The sequence below is a fragment of the Hyperolius riggenbachi genome, chromosome 5, assembly GCF_040937935.1.
Source record: "Hyperolius riggenbachi isolate aHypRig1 chromosome 5, aHypRig1.pri, whole genome shotgun sequence".
Classification (NCBI taxonomy): Eukaryota; Metazoa; Chordata; class Amphibia; order Anura; family Hyperoliidae; genus Hyperolius; species Hyperolius riggenbachi.
The window spans coordinates 87,103,705-87,119,760 of record NC_090650.1 but is presented as its reverse complement, the minus strand read 5'-3'; the positions used below and the strand labels follow the sequence as shown (position 1 = coordinate 87,119,760).

Below are 16,056 nucleotides of genomic sequence, written 5' to 3'. Positions count from 1 at the left end.
CCCATCGAGCAACATCAATCAAGCGTATGTGTGGGCTCTAATACTCTTAGCCAAAGACCCTGAACAAGCACATAGATCAGGTGCTCTAGTACTACTGCAGCCAAAGAGATCAGCAGGGCTGCCAGGCAATTGGTATTTTAAAAAGGGAAATAAATAAGGCAACCACCACATAGGATTCTCAGCTTAGGTGTACTTTAATGAAATTTAGAAAAGTGTTGAATGAGCATAGCACCATCCCTGCGTGTCTATTTTAGGGAGACTTTTCCTTATTTCCTGTCCTTGGGGCCTCCATGGAGCTTTGGGCCATAAATATAGAAGCTGATAGTCTTTCAATAAAAGCAAGTGTGGGAATCTAATTCCTACTCGTAGTGATTTACCCACTTCCTGTCTGGATAGGAAATGATGTATGTTCTCATAAATGGGAACATAGGACAGCAATAAAATTCAACACTATACAAAACTATAAAATATAACTATAATATGTGTGCATGTATTTATTTGTATTTTTTTACTGGAATTGGTTTTTAAATATGGAGTTTGGCCAAGCATATTGACATACTTCAGAAACCTCAGTCAGAGATGCAAAGTATTGGTTGGCAGGAACTACCTCACTTCCTGTTTATCCTTTTTCTTCCAGGAAGCCTGAATGGAAGGGAATATATGGCAGATGTTGTGTTGCCACCCTTATGCCAGCTGATCTTTTGATTTCAGTAGTTTCAGAGAAACAGCCCTGCAGCAAAAAGCCATCCCTGGTGCCTATGTGAACTCAGAACACCTGATCTGCAAGCTTCTCTCCAAGCAAGTCACAAATTCGGATGATCAGCCCAGCAGCCAAGGAACTAGCAATATTTAATGGAGGTAGTCTGTGGAACATTTGCTTCGTATTACCATTTTTATTATGCATTAGAGCAAGAGTAACCTAGCAAGTTACATGCTTTATAACATTGGACAGAATGTTCTGAACAGTGGGTGGGAATGTCAAAGGAATCGGTTTGCTGGCTTACAGATAGGCAGATACTTCTATGTTTAGTAAGCCTGGCAAATGCCAGCTACATATATTTCAACTGCAATCGTTTTATGGCATTTTCGATTTTTGATTAAATTATTATGTCTATGAAAAGTTGAACCATGCTAAGAACAATCAATTAAATACAGTCATTTTATTGAATGGATTGGCTGGAAAATGTTGGTTACATTGGGCTCTATTCACAAAACCTGTCATAAATGACTTATTTATCACCTAATTGATAAAAAAAATAACCTCTCAGCTCATTTATAAGCAAAATAATCACTCAAAGTAAGTTATTCCTGGTTAACTTCATTTCAATATTACCTTTCTTACCTTAAAGGGCACCTGAAGCGAGGAAAAATATTTAAAATAAACCCATGATGTAGCTGCAAATGAATATTCACACACTTACCTCACTGTCAGTTCCTCTCAGAGGCTCACCATTTTCTTCTTACAGTGATCTCATCCAGTTCTGACAATATTTTGTCAGAACTGAAATATACCAGTTGCTGTCAGTTATATATCAGCAGCTGTCAGTTACAACTGAATGTGCAAGGTAATGTCCATGTTTCCCTATGGCTCAAGTGGGTGATATTACAGTTTAACAGTGTGCTGACCAGGATGCTGTTAGGGGGTAATGGCCATTTTTAAAATGGAGGACGGAGAATTCCATTGATCACAGTGGACAAATGGGACGCAGGAGAGGAGAAAGAGATTGAGGAGTAGACTACACAGGAGGTGAGTATGACCTGTGTATGGTTATTTTGACTTTTTATTTTCAGTTCAGGTTCCCTTTAATTATATTTTTGCTCTTTGGGAGCTTAAAAATGCAACGTAGATATGATGAAAACAGATGAAAACCGGTGAAAAAGCTTTGTGAATAATGCCCATTGACTTATAATGATCATTATCAATAGATCTACCATCAGATGGTGACGGTTTGAAGCCTCTGCCTGGGTCTTACTTGACCATACTGAGAGCTGCAAAATCCTGGCTTCTAACTTCAGATACATTCTTTGTAAGTTCAGGCCACATATGTCCTCTAATGGTCTCCATCTTTTTATAACAGTTTTTATTGATGCATCCAGTACAATTAAACCATCAATCCACAAAATGACAAAAAAGTTGCTGAAAAGTCTACTTTATAGATAACAGGAATCAGTAAGTAAACTGCTGCAGTATTGCAAAACACCATCTCTGTGAGTTGCTTCAAGGTTCTCAAGCCACATAAAAGTCTTGAGTTTATTTCAAATTAAGGTAAAAAAAAGCATAGACAGAAAAACTTATGTAACATTTGGGTACAACGAAACATAACAAAAAGCTCCCTGCACCCCCTTAAACTCAGCCCACCTGTTCATCACCCCTTTTCCCCTCCCCAAAACCTGAACTCCTATGTCTAAAATGTCCATCTTGTCCAGTTAACCCCCAATCTTCATCTTTAAATACTGTTCTGAATATTCTAGGGGTTTCATCAGGTGGATTATTGGGCATCTGGTGCAGGTATACTGAATTAAATTTTCTCCACGACTGACAAATTTTTTTATAGCCAGTATCTCTCCATATTTAACCTTTCCATGTGGAGAAGATGGTTCATTAATTCTATAGGAGGGGGCTTGGGAGATAACGACTTTTTTTAGGATTACTTTTTTTTGGCCAACAAGAAAAGATGCTCAAACCTTTGTAAAGATCTTTTCCCTCAAAAGAAGAAAAAGAAAAAAAAGTGGACTATAAAATGAACAGTAAAGCAAGTCCACCGTTCTAGAAGTCCTAGTTAATTTGTTCAGCGTTAGAATCCTTACACTTTGGATCATTTTGCATAATGTTGTAGCCATTACATGGTGGACAAAAGAGCAGACATGATCCCATCACTTCAGGGTCTTCTGATAGCGAGCTATGTAAACATTTTCAGTTATAGTCATCCAGAAAGACATTACTTGACAGCTTCTCAATTCTATAGAGAGGGGAGGGTGGAGGACTAGCGAGAGGTGCCCTACTGCAGGAACTACAGTAGAGGAACAAAAGACATCAGCCGTTACTGATCACACTTGATGAATTGTTAATGGCATCAGGGGACTTCTGGACTTACTTATAAAGGTTGCTGAACGATCTTTCCACTAAATATCTTTCCAGCCAACAACAATCTAATGGGTGTGCCTAGTTTTTGCTTGGCAGAACAATCATTCAAATTGAAGGAAAAGGGAGGGAATGGAGGAGTGCGAGTCATCATGCTTTTAACCTGTTAAATCCAACCTTTCCTGGCAGACTAGTTAGATGGTGGTCAACTGCTGCATGATTTTGGGACACAAGGTCCATTTTCAAATAGGCATCAGCAGAAGCATAACTACAAGTGATAAGGACCGCCAGAAAAATGTTGATGCCCCCCCCCCCCCCCCCTTGTTCACACCATTTCTCTTGTCTACCACTAGTCTGAGGGCCCATCTTGCACGCGTCATGAAACAAGTGTGGGCATCCTAATTTTCCCACCCATAAGTGTAGCCACAAAACACCTGATCTGAAGGATGGAGCCCTTTATTGGAGGACGGGAAGGTTACCATAATTGTCGAGGTTCTTTCACAGCTCTGTGCCCCCCTGTGGTTGCAGGAGCTGCTCCCTGTAGTTACGCCCCTGGATATCAGTCATCTTATGCAGTCTATGGATTACATCGTAAAGTGTGAGTCTATCAAACAGTATTACTTAATCTGGCTGTGAGTCTCTGAACAGCTTTGGTATAGTTTGTACTGTGCGCTGCATGCTCTAAATAATGAAAATCTAATTTCAGAAGACAGATATGCAGAAGCGTATTTTAATAACAGCCTCTGAATCCTCGGAGCGGAGTATACAGTGCGGATATGCATGTAAGCCACAGTAACAAAAAGCAAATGTAACAAAATCTTTTTAGCTGGAGACTTTTATGGTCCTTTTTGAATCATTATCTACTAGTGAAACTCTTCCAGAAGGCTACACTGAGATGTTACGGTAAATACGGAGCAGTGATTTGCTGTTCCATGAATCTCATACATATTTTCAGCCTCTGCAGTGTTACAAAGCTTCCTGTACTAAACTGCACATTTCCAGAGATGCTTTCAGGAGATGACATTTTGTTTTTTGCTGAGTATTCTCGTGTGAACCAGTCATGAATAAAGAATAAATAAAGAGCTTACTTGTAGCTGGTGTTTTACTCCCACCAGGGACACAATATCTGAAAAAACCTTCTCCATATCTGCGTCCCACAATCCCCACCATACCGGATAATAAACTGACATCGGACCTCTGAAAACCGGCCCTAGAATGTCAGTGTCCTATCGCTGTGCTAAGGACAGTATAATATGAGTACATACAAGACTGGGACGGGATGAATGGCTCCATGGATTCTGGAAAATCCTGTGGGAATACTGTGGCAACTGAAACATACAATAAATGTAACACAAACTGGGAGCCTATCAAGTCTTGACCTGAACCTCCCAGATTGAAGGATGGTATTTGGGTATTATTGTGAAAGTCACAATAGAATCCTGGGCTCATGTGGTGAATGGAGGAGTATTGCACTCTGCTAAGAGAGAGCAACTTTCTGCTTGTTAGAAAAATTGACTCAACTGTCTACCATGCCAATGTGAAGGCGTCTTGTTCTCCTTGTAAGTATGTATTTTATTCCTCAAAGTGGACCTGAAGTTACCTTTCTTAGCTTCCTCTCTGCTCTAAAAGATAAGCAACAGCATAATAACCTTTAAAGAAAAACATTTCTTTGTTACAGCGGATACAAATCCTGCAACAAATCTGCAGTGTGTCTACTTCCTGCTTTCATGGAAGACACATTGTTGACATCTTGTGTTTACAAATCAGCTGCTCTGCCATGGCAGATGAGATTCCTAAGCTGACACAGCTGAGATATCAAATTACACTTGTGATTAGTCACAGGTGAAGGGGAATTAGAAATGCTAAACTCTCTAAATACATACAGTGCATTTCTCTAGGTTTTCCTTCTTTCCTGTGAAATAAAGAGTTCAGGTCCACTTTAAGGTGGCCATAAACAATACAATTATTTGGACGATTGATTGTCCAATTTAATCGTAACATCGAGCAATTGCTTGGGCCTACTAACGGAAGGCAAGCTGCTAACCAATCTGATGAGATTTATGAAATCAATCTGAAAATGGATCAATTCCATCAATCAAGTCGAACTGGATAGCAGCTTTCCTTCCACTAGTGGGACTGAACAATCATTTCCGATTGATATTACGATTGAATCGGAATTGTATCCTTACTGGCCACCTTTACACTGTGTTCCTGAAGAGGCTAAATATTAGAACTGGACTATATACAAGATGGCATGGAACTGATCCTGACTTTAATTCTATGAGCCACCTCCATCTTCAATAGTCCAACATGAGAGCATCTTCTGATGACTGAGACATTGGCACAGGCTGGTGAATGTCAGGGATGACTGTTACTGCAGAGTACTGGGAGCAGAAGGAAGCCGCGGCGTGCCATCAACTTACTTGTTCCCCCGTCGGAGTCCATGATGCGTCCTCCTGTCACCGTTCAGCTCTCCCCCCAACAGCCGGCATGTCTTCCTGCATCATGTGATTGCATGCATACAGGAAGACATGCCAGCAGCACTAGGGGAGACTGAGCGGTGACAGGAGGTCGGCCATCGCTGGACTCCAGCGGTGTAGCAGGTGAGTAAATGGCACGCCGCGGCTTCCTTCCGCTCGCAAAACTGTGCATTTGGGCTGCTGCAGGAGGTCTCCGGTGTCACCCCCAGTGCTGTGGAGTCGGTACAAAAATCATCCGACTCCTCAGTTTATGAAACCTCCGACTCCGACTCCAGGTACCCAAAATCGCTCCGACTCCACAGCCCTGGTCACTGCCCTGCCATGGTGACACCTGGAGTGGTTCACTCCTGTTGCCAGCCCGTTAGTATGCCACTGGTGCCAACTCATCTTCTCCAACCTTGGAAGATCTAGAGTTGGCACTTTCCACTGGTAGAAAGTGCCAGAACTAATGGTAGCAAGTCTTTACAGTTATAACAGTTATTTATAGGTATATTTTAAGTGGACAGCAGATTCGGATAAGCTGTGCTCAAAGTTTAATAGACTGAGAAGGTCAAAACTTTGTCAGTGTATGCGAATTAGAAATGCTCTTTCTTCAAAAATATGCCCCATCTAGCAAAGAGTTAAAAAAGGAACTTAAGTGGTATACATTTATACACTATGCGATCATTTGAATGGAAAATTAACAAACCCAATACACAAATCACAAAAGACAAGCATAAAGCTTTGCTGTGTACGGTCTCTTTAAATGACTCCAGCTCATAATCATAGGAATCTGTATCTTCAAGGAATTTGATATATTTTTAAAGGCTTCAACATCTCAAACACGAAGCTTACCTGCCATGCTAGACTGACCCATAATCTGTTTATCCTTTTATCCCCCTTTTCTTTTTGGTATGGTTGTAATACATCCAAAGCTATGAGGTCATGTGGAATGCTGTTACTTGCAGTACGTAATGTATTTGCCACTAGGCCCAGCACAGCAGGGAGCTCAGCACAAGACACAAGCTGCAGGACACTGATATCACATAAGCAATGCATCCACCACTCGGCCCAGCACAGCAATGTGTCCAGCACAAGTCACAAGCTGCAGGACACTGATATCACATAAGCAATGTATCCACCACTAGGCCCAGCACAGCAGGGAGCCCAGCACAAGACACAAGCTGCAGGACACTGATATCACATAAGCAATGTATCCACCACTCGGCCCAGCACAGCAATGTGTCCAGCACAAGACACAAGCTGCAGGACACTCTGATATCACATAAGCAATGTATCCACCACTAGGCCCAGCACAGCAGGGAGCCCAGCACAAGTCACAAGCTGCAGGACCCTCTGATATCACATAAGCAATGTATCCACCACTAGGCCCAGCACAGCAGGGAGCCCAGCACAAGACACAAGCTGCAGGACCCTCTGATATCACATAAGCAATGTATCCACCACTCGGCCCAGCACAGCAATGTGTCCAGCACAAGACACAAGCTGCAGGACACTCTGATATCACATAAGCAATGTATCTACCACTAGGCCCAGCACAGCAGCATGGTGCCCAGCACAAGACTCAAGCTGCAGGACACTCTGATGTCACATAGTACAATGTATTGACCACTAGGCCCAACACAATACACAAGCTACAGGACACTGTGATGTCAGAGTAAGCAATGTATTCAGCACTAGGCCCAGCACGGCAGGATGCCCCACACAACACATAAGCTGCAGGACACTCTGATGTCACATAAGCAATGCATCCACCACTAGGCCCAGCACAGCATGGAGCCCAGCACAAGTCACAAGCTGCAGGACCCTCTGATATCACATAAGCAATGCATCCACCACTAGGCCCAGCACAGCAGGGAGCCCAGCACAAGACGCAAGCTGCAGGACCCTCTGATGTCAGACTACATGCTTATCTGTGTCATAATATTTTGGAGAAACAAGTAACAATAACATTAATGAGCACTGTTGAGGCCCTTGTGGGAGACTGCTATGAGATCAGCATTCTCTATTTGTAGCTATTAATAGTGATAGGCTTTATTGCCTATTTTGGGTAAGCAGATTAAAATTTCAAGCTTTGCAGGCAGCTCATGCAGGTCACTGAGTGACATAGCGCTCCATACAAAGATTCTGCAAGGCCCAGTCATGCATCAATAACTTTAGCCACTGCTGTAACTGCAGAGCTAAAAATGAGACACACAGTTATGTCTATTAGCAGAATCTTAAAGAGGAACTCTAGAGATTTTTTTATATACCGTACTTTAGCTTTCCTTAGTGTGAGGAAGTATAGGAACCTCTGCTAAGTTTTACCTTCTGTCTATGTTCCAGTTCAAATGTTTCCCTTCTAATGATCACCAAAAACAGGAAATGGGGTATTATCTCCCCGACTGGCACACAGAGAGCAAGAAAAACTAAGTAGCAGGGGAAAGTTTTAGAACACCTGAAGGTTTTACTATTGTCTATACCCCCACTGAGAAGATTCTGCACACTTCATAACCAACTGGCAGCATCACTGAGAGAAGGCTTTCAAAAGAAATCTCTGCAATAAGGATATAAACAGCAATAAAATATAACATATGTTGTAAACTTCTTCAGCCTCCCACTTCATGTTAGTACTATCAGCTTATGTGTGTGCTGCCCTCAATGCAATCGCTCCTCCACCCTTGTATTGCTGTTTAGAGTGGAGTAGTAGTACCAGCAGACCAGACTGTTCAACAATGTGACATGATCACGCATATCCACATACATGACCCTGGAACACAGCAGAATGGAGGAGCAGAAAGATTTTAGTTGTTGATGACAGTGACGGCACTATGCGCAGAACAAGCGCAGAACAAGGAGTGTTCACATTATTTGGCAGCCTGCTATTTACATTTACCTCAGCCTGTTATCTAAAACAGTTACCAGTCACAGTAAATTACGGTTTTTAAAGCACCCCTGAACTGAGATCTGGAGGCTGCCATATTTATTTCCTTTTAAACAATACCAGTTGCCTGGCTGTACTGCTGATCATCTGCCTCTAATACTATTAGCTATAGCCACTGAACAAGCATACAGATCAGAGGTTTCTGACACAAATATGACAAGATTAGCTGCATGCTTGTTCCAGGTGTCTGATCCATATACTACTGCAGCCAAACACTTCAGCAAGATGCCAGCAACTGGTATTGTTACGAAGGAAATAATATGGCAGCCTCCACATAACTCCTGTTCAGGTGTCACACTGCGTCGCATTGTGCTAGGCACAGATCATGGGGTAACGCACAGCAGCCTTTGCCTTAACATTGCGGCGGTTTGGATACTTCTAGCGAACTGCATCGCTTCGCATGACGAGTGCAAGTCTTTATAGATTTGCATGGCCCTTGCAGCAGGAATTAACATGGTGCGACACAGTAAGCAAGGGGCCTCAAAGTAAACAGGAAATGGCTGTAGCTTCTAGCTCTAGGCAGGCATTCACTACTGCATAGGCCCTTGACTATTGTTAATTTGAACTCCTATGTATCCAGTCTGCTATCTTATTTGAAATACTGTACACACACTGTACACACACACACACACACACACACACATATTGCTTTCCTTGGCAACTGTACCATTTGGAATACTGTTGCCTTGAGATTGTCCAGAAAGTCTCGTCTTGCTGCTGATGTAATTGACTTAACTTATTAGGACCCTTTATTATGTTTACCTCCACGCTATCCCATTAGCTGGCATTAAATGCTAACTCTAATAAAGGTGCGTACACATGCACTACGGAAGGCAACGACGGGTCCATCAGACCCTCCCACTGGGCGGATTTTCAGCAGTCAGTAGTGTGTGTGTACGCACTGTCGGTGGACTAATAAGGCTGTTCCTGAACGATCCACTAAGTGGATCGTTCAGGAACAGCCTTATCAGTCCGCCGACAGTGCATACACACGCGCTACTGTATGCTAAAAGTCTGCCCAGCGGGAGGGTCTGATGGATCCGTCATTGGCTTCCGTAGTGCGTGTGTACGCACCTTTAACTCCCAGTTCCTGCTAGAAACACTGTAGATAGAATGTGTATAATATGCACATAACCATAAAGTAATCAAGCTGAAATAAACCTGGCAATGTACAAAGCTAAACTGTGAAGCATTAAAGCTTTTCTTAACAAAAGTGGAGTCTCCCTTTAAATATCTTTGTAATCATATTAATGGCTTTTAATGCTACACACATCATAGGAGTGACTTCTTTTTGGAAGTCCTATTTCATTGACATTTTCTATCGTTTATTTCCAGGCAACTACAAAGCCCCACCATTACTATGCAGTACCACTTCATACAGTAAAAGGACTACCATAAATTTAAACCCATCTTAACCCAGGATGAGTGACTGCCATTAACACTGGAGGATTGAAGGAAAGCCAGAGGTAGTAATTTAATAGAGTAATTCAATTTGAATATTCACAAGCACTCAATCTCAATCCGGAATGCAGATTGATGGATGCTTCCTGCACCGGCTTGACCTGTTATTTCCCCCGAGTAGCGCAGGGCAGCCCATCCGCGCATTTCATCAGCATCTAATCAGATTCCTGGACCGCTCCGGCCTGCACCCCCCCCCCCCCCCCCCCCCCAAGATGCACCACGTGCTGCTGAATTCCAGAACCCACACAATCCAAATATTTCCTGGAGAACCAGAATGCCGAGCGGCCGCTCTTCATTCACGCAACGCAGCTCATCTGCAGGCTGGATGAGAAACAGTCAACATTAAAATTAAAAACTAGTGCCTGGATACCAAAAAAGGCCTGGAGTACATTAAAGCCATTAGTAGGCTACATTATTAATTCTGTTTTTTGTAAGTGGGGATGGATAAGACACAGATGTCGGTTTGACAGGCTGTGTCTGAGGGATGTGTGTGGTACAGGGAATAAAATGTGACGAGCAGCAGATACAAGCCACAGAGGAGAGCCGACAAGCAGCAGATACTGGGAACAGTTCCTCCAGAGATGGTCCCAGCTTAACAATAGACAATAAAGGATAATGCAGATAATGGAAAGCTGAGGGTTTGCCTGCCTGCCTGCCTGCTGCTGATGCTGCTGCCAGCCTCCGCTCTCCTAATTCTTTTTATCTTTACCAACCAACCAGCTAACGGGGTCACCTTACCTGAATCACGACACAGAGCATCACTGCTCATCCTTTACAGCCCCTTCCTGTATATACAAACACACACACACACACACACACACACACACACACAGGTAATTACAGATGATTCTCATACAGGCCAACGCTCACAGTGATGAATGAAAATGCAAGGGAAACAAGGAATTCTACACAAAAGCTGCCATTTAATAATTAATTGTGTTAGCTTTTGTTGTCACTGCCGCTGCTGCTACTGAACAGTCGCTAGGGGGTTGACAGAAACAAATCTAAACATTACCATCAGCTGGAGCGGGCTAATCGCAGGGGGATCATTGCTTTCAGTCAACAGAAGACAAAAGTTTTTTGTTTGAAACTTTGCAGGCTATTTTTGGAATACTGTAAATGATGCATCTCGCGTTTAAAGGGATCCAAGCAGCTTTCTTTTTCTGCAGTTTGTCCTGGTTTCTAATAGCTGTAGGAGCCGCCACCCCCCCTCCCCATATTTATCCAGGAGAAGGTGTAAATGTAATCAAGTGTGACTCTCTAAACTGTGTAAGGTACAGTGTCCTATATCCCCAAGCCCCTGCTGATAAAAGCTTTTGTTTGTTCATTGCTACTGCTAATTACAGCAATCTTTATCTACAGGTCCTGGAAGTATAGCAATAAAAACCTCTGACAAACATTTAAGGCTTCTTGCACACCAAGACGTTGCGTTAAGTGCCACGTTAAGGTGCACCTAACACATCGTATGGTGCTGCAAGAGCCGACGGTAGAGTGAGCCGCGTTAGGCGGCTCGATTCCTATAATGTCTCCCAGAGTGGCGCTGATTGGCCAGCGGGACCAGGTGATGCGCCCGCCAGTGCAGTGAATATTAAGTAGCCATGTGCGCGGCTACTGTAGCTGGCTCTCCCCGCCTCCTCTCCGCCCCCCACTGCGCATGTGCAAACAGTCTAACGCGGCTATAGCCGCTCCAACGCCGTAGCATGCTGCACTTTGCGGAGAACGTGCGCGTTACATGTAACGCAACGTGGGCTGTGTGAACAGCCCACTTGTGTTACATTGCTGTGCGTTGGGGGAGCGTTACAGGCGCACTAACGTGCGCCTGTAACGTCTTGGTGTGTAAGCAGCCTTAATGTAAAAAGAAGAGATCATTTTTTTAAGTAATGATCCACTTTGTTAATATGCACGTTCAATGTGCCATTGAGACGTACTGGGTGCTAAAAATGGTGCTCGATTCACTTTAAGCCTGCTTTATTTCACAAACCGGTCAATGTGAGCTGCAATTGGTCTGGGCCCTATTAAGATGTGCAGGAAAAGGCAGCTTTACAAGTTCACAGGTTAATGGTCATGCATGACAGACTCCAGTCAATACAGATGTTCTGCAGTAGATAATGGAGTGACAGGAGACATGGGGATGGTCACCTTCTAAATCCGCAGCACAGCAAGGGGTAACATTCCTGCTGCTGGCCGTATAGAATTGCTGGGAATTACCGGTGATAACAGCAATGTATTCTGTGCAGTGCAGGCACAGCAGTAAAGAGACCAGAGAAATGACATTCTGCAGTTACCACTTGTCTGCCTGATTTGTAGCACATGTGATTACAATATATTCTTCCAGTAGGGTGAGCGGCAATGTGCGCAGCATAGCAACACAAGCCTGCTTCATCATCTATTGGTGCACAGTACAGCCTCTGCCTAATAAAGTTAGGTTGCCATGGGTTACTGCATCACTGCCCAATTCTTTATTGTTCTTAGCTTTGTAACGGACAAAAGGCCAAATCTGATTGGTTAGAAGGAGTTTGTGTTTTTCAAATCACTGCTCAGCGCGCTGTTTTCTGTAATCACCCTGCCAGCGTAACCATGAAAAGTGAGGGGTTCCTCTTCTAAAAATGGAGCAAACATACATGTAGCAATTTGCGGTACTGGACATTAAATACAACTGCAGAATGCATTCTCATCTCTGGACTAAAGGAGCCTGTATGGCCTGCAAGACCATATGTCATGCACAACAAACTGAGGTTCCGCAGCAGTAATAATAATAATATATACATATATATATTCCCCAATTAACAAACAAGATAGGTACTGTAGGTTTGTTCTTAACTTGAATCTTCCATAAATTGAAACACTGTCCCATCTCCATCCCTTGTACCTCTTCTATGCCCCCCTGTGCCTCCAGTGTCCCCCTCCGTGCCACCTCTGCCTCCACTGTGTCCTCAGTGTCCCCCACTCTGCCACCCTACTGCGTCACCTCTGTCCGCCCTCTGCCCTAAGTATCCCCCTCTGTGCCACTTCTGCCTCCACTGTGTCCCCCACTGTGCCACCTCTACCTTCACTGTGTCATCTCTGTCCCCCTTTGACCTCACTGTACCGCAGCAAAAATGTCATTTTACCCATTTAAAAAACATTTTTCTTTGAATTTTTTTAAAATGTGATTTTCTCAAAAGCTAAAAGGTCTTTTTGAAAAAAAATTTTTTGACTTGTTCCCACAGGATCACTTTTTTTAACGTTTGTATCAGCGGGTCATGTGTTAGTCAGGTGTTCATAAGCCAGGGACTACCTGTCTATATATCTATAAAGCCACCCCCTTTATTCATTTATCACATTACTATGTGAAGTCCTGAGGACAGGATACCTCCACTACTACACTGTAGCGTGTATCAATAACTTTGCAGCCGCCTGTATATCTGCTATTATAAAGGAGATATTGCCTTCTCTGTGCCCACAACGCTGCATAGTATAAGCTGACATCTGAAGAGAGGCATCCAAGGCTGCTTCATTCCCTTACCTGTCTCTTTGTCTTGTACCTCGTCCAGGTGCAGGTCATTCAGGAGATGCTCCAGGATCTTCTCTGGGGTCCCAGACACCACCATGTACCTGTCAGAAAGCAGAGAGTCCACAGAGTCATCCTCAGTAGAAGACTGCGAGCGGCTGCTCCACTCGTCCTCATCATCCTCCTCATCAATGTATTTAAAATAAGGCACATCGAACGTGGGCAAAGGAAGCTCCCGGACAGTGAAGGCTGCCGATGGCTTCTCCTCCATGGGGCTATCAAACACCCTCAGCTTTGAACTTCCCATTGTGGTGTCTCAATGACAAAGGGCATCCCCCTATAATGTGCAGTGTATTCCCAAACCAGATCTGTCTTTGCTAGCTAAATCCATCTGGCAGCTGAGCGCTCTGCAGTCAGCCTGAGCTTGACTGTCTGTGTGTGTCTGGATGCCTAGAGGAAAAACTCTTACCTCCAATCAGTCTCGCCACTCCCAGCTGTGGAGGACGGCTTCTCTGACGACACTTTCTTAAGCACCAGAACATCTTGGTCCTGTTCTCTGACTTGTACAGTGCTGGCTTCTTCATCCTGTTAGCAGACAAGAACAGAGATGATTTTAGAAATACGCTGCCTCACGGGAATACACAGACAGCTGGCTATAACAGTGTGTAATTCCCAGCGCAGAGCATCCGATGATTTACACCGCGGAATACATTACCTTGGATCAAAGGGCATTAGCTGAAGTCCGCTGGTAGACTGCGCTTATAATTACGCATTTTAATGTACAAAACCTGGGATGCTTTCTTTGTATGAGCTCAAGATTGACCCTCTTTCTCTCTAGTAATTTAGTTAGTTTGCTTCCACGTATCTCAAGCAGAACAGGAAGATTTCAAAGCGGTGTAAAAAGCACACTGTGATAATTCTAAAGCACATGAGGGAAGAGTAAAATGACCGAGTAATGCTGCTGGATCTGTGCAATGACCTGATGGTGTATGGAGAGGAGATAATTGCAGCAGGTCACAGCTGTTCCCCAGGAGTTTGACCGCAAGAAGGAAAAAGCAACTGGAGGCGCCCAACAAAATATAAAATAACTAAAAACTGATTAAAAAAAGGAAGATAATTGTGGGCTTACCTTCCAAAAGATTCACCGAATGTGCTTTCAGACGTTTTATTCAATTACTTCCACATTAACAACAACGCGTTTCACAGCCTATAGATGCTTCCTCAGGTCAAGAGAAGAGGCGCTCAGAGCTTACGAATACCGCTATTTCAGCACTTTTTTGGAAACTTAGGAAGGGGCGATGGGCAGTGAAACGCGTTGTTGTTAGTGTGCAAGGAATTAATAAAAAGTCTGAAATCGCACTCAGTGAATCTTTTTGAAGGTAAGCCCAGACTTATCTTCCTTTTTTTAAATCAGTTTTTAGTTAGTTTTTCGATTGTTGGGTGCTTCCAGTTGCTTTTCTTTCTTATAGTTTCACCCCTGTAGGGGGTCCTGAATTTTATGTTGTGTACATAAGGTGGTTATTTTGAGGTGCTGGGACCACCTTCCACCTTGACTAAGCAATAAGTATATAACCATCTACTGTATATCTCCAGCTCTCATACTAGATCAGGAACAGGGATGGTCAATAAGATGCAAGTAATTTCCAGTGGATGCAGCATTATGCAAATTTTGTATGCAAATTTCTGCAGCTTGAAAATGGAGCAATCGAATTTTACCTCAGCAGGAATTGTTTATTTTCAAGCTGCCTAAATTTGCATACAAAATTTGCATAGTACTGCATGAACTCAAAATGATTTGCATCTCATTGACCAGCCCTAATCAGGAAAGTACTACACCAGATTGTGCTTTTTTGTTTGCTTTGTACCCAAGAACACAAGAAGAAGAATTCTGAGGTGATTAGAGGACATGTGCTTCTATGTATAGTTACTATATGGCCTACCTTGCCTTAAAATTACAGCTTTATTTATATGCATAAAAAAGATTATTAATATAAATTAATTACCTTATGTTTAAACATTTTCTAAAAAAACAAACCAAATTATTGTCGTTTTTCCAAAATAGAAAAGCCATTTTTCTATTTTCCACTAGGAAAACCACTAGGAACCGACTTGCTTCAACAGTTCATAGAACCTTAGCAACTAACTCCTGTCTGCTCACACCCAGTCAGTCTGAAACTCTCCCAGAACAATGATTTCTTGGGGCCCTTTCACACCGGGGAGGGGAGGTATTTTTACCGTACCCCACCACTGGGCAACTTTCATACTGCCACGGTGTGGCGCGACAGGAGGGAAGCGACGCGTTCGCCGCATTCCTGACGCAGGTCCAGAACTACGTTACCGCGCGTCTTCTGCAGCGACTTTCGGTGATCTGCGTCGGCCCAGAAGTCACGTTAGTCTATGGCGATACAGGGATTAATGATGCGGCACACATGCGTGGAAGCGTATTTTTAAGATATGCATCCGTGCACTTCCGCATACCCTGAAGCAGGAAGTGACCGCAAGCGCGCGTCACTTCCTGCTTGGCCCAATGCCTGATGGGGAATACCACATAGTAACGCGGTATTCCCCGAAGGCTTGTTTTTTGTGGAGCAGCGCAGCTGCCGCTCTGCCGGTTTGCAGT

The 16,056-nt window shown here is 43.5% G+C and overlaps 1 protein-coding gene across 2 annotated transcripts in view; it reads right to left on the bottom strand.

Annotated features, from left to right (window-relative positions):
- The window catches only part of RAPGEF5 (Rap guanine nucleotide exchange factor 5), a 430,024-nt gene that overhangs the window by 85,995 nt on the left and 327,973 nt on the right, over positions 1-16,056 (bottom strand). For both annotated transcript variants that reach the window (XM_068235962.1, XM_068235963.1), the window contains 2 exons: positions 13,906-14,021; positions 13,452-13,540 (listed from right to left, as the gene is read on the bottom strand). In XM_068235962.1, the coding sequence (XP_068092063.1) occupies positions 13,452-13,540; positions 13,906-14,021 (205 nt within the window). The remainder of the gene's footprint in view (positions 1-13,451; positions 13,541-13,905; positions 14,022-16,056) is intronic.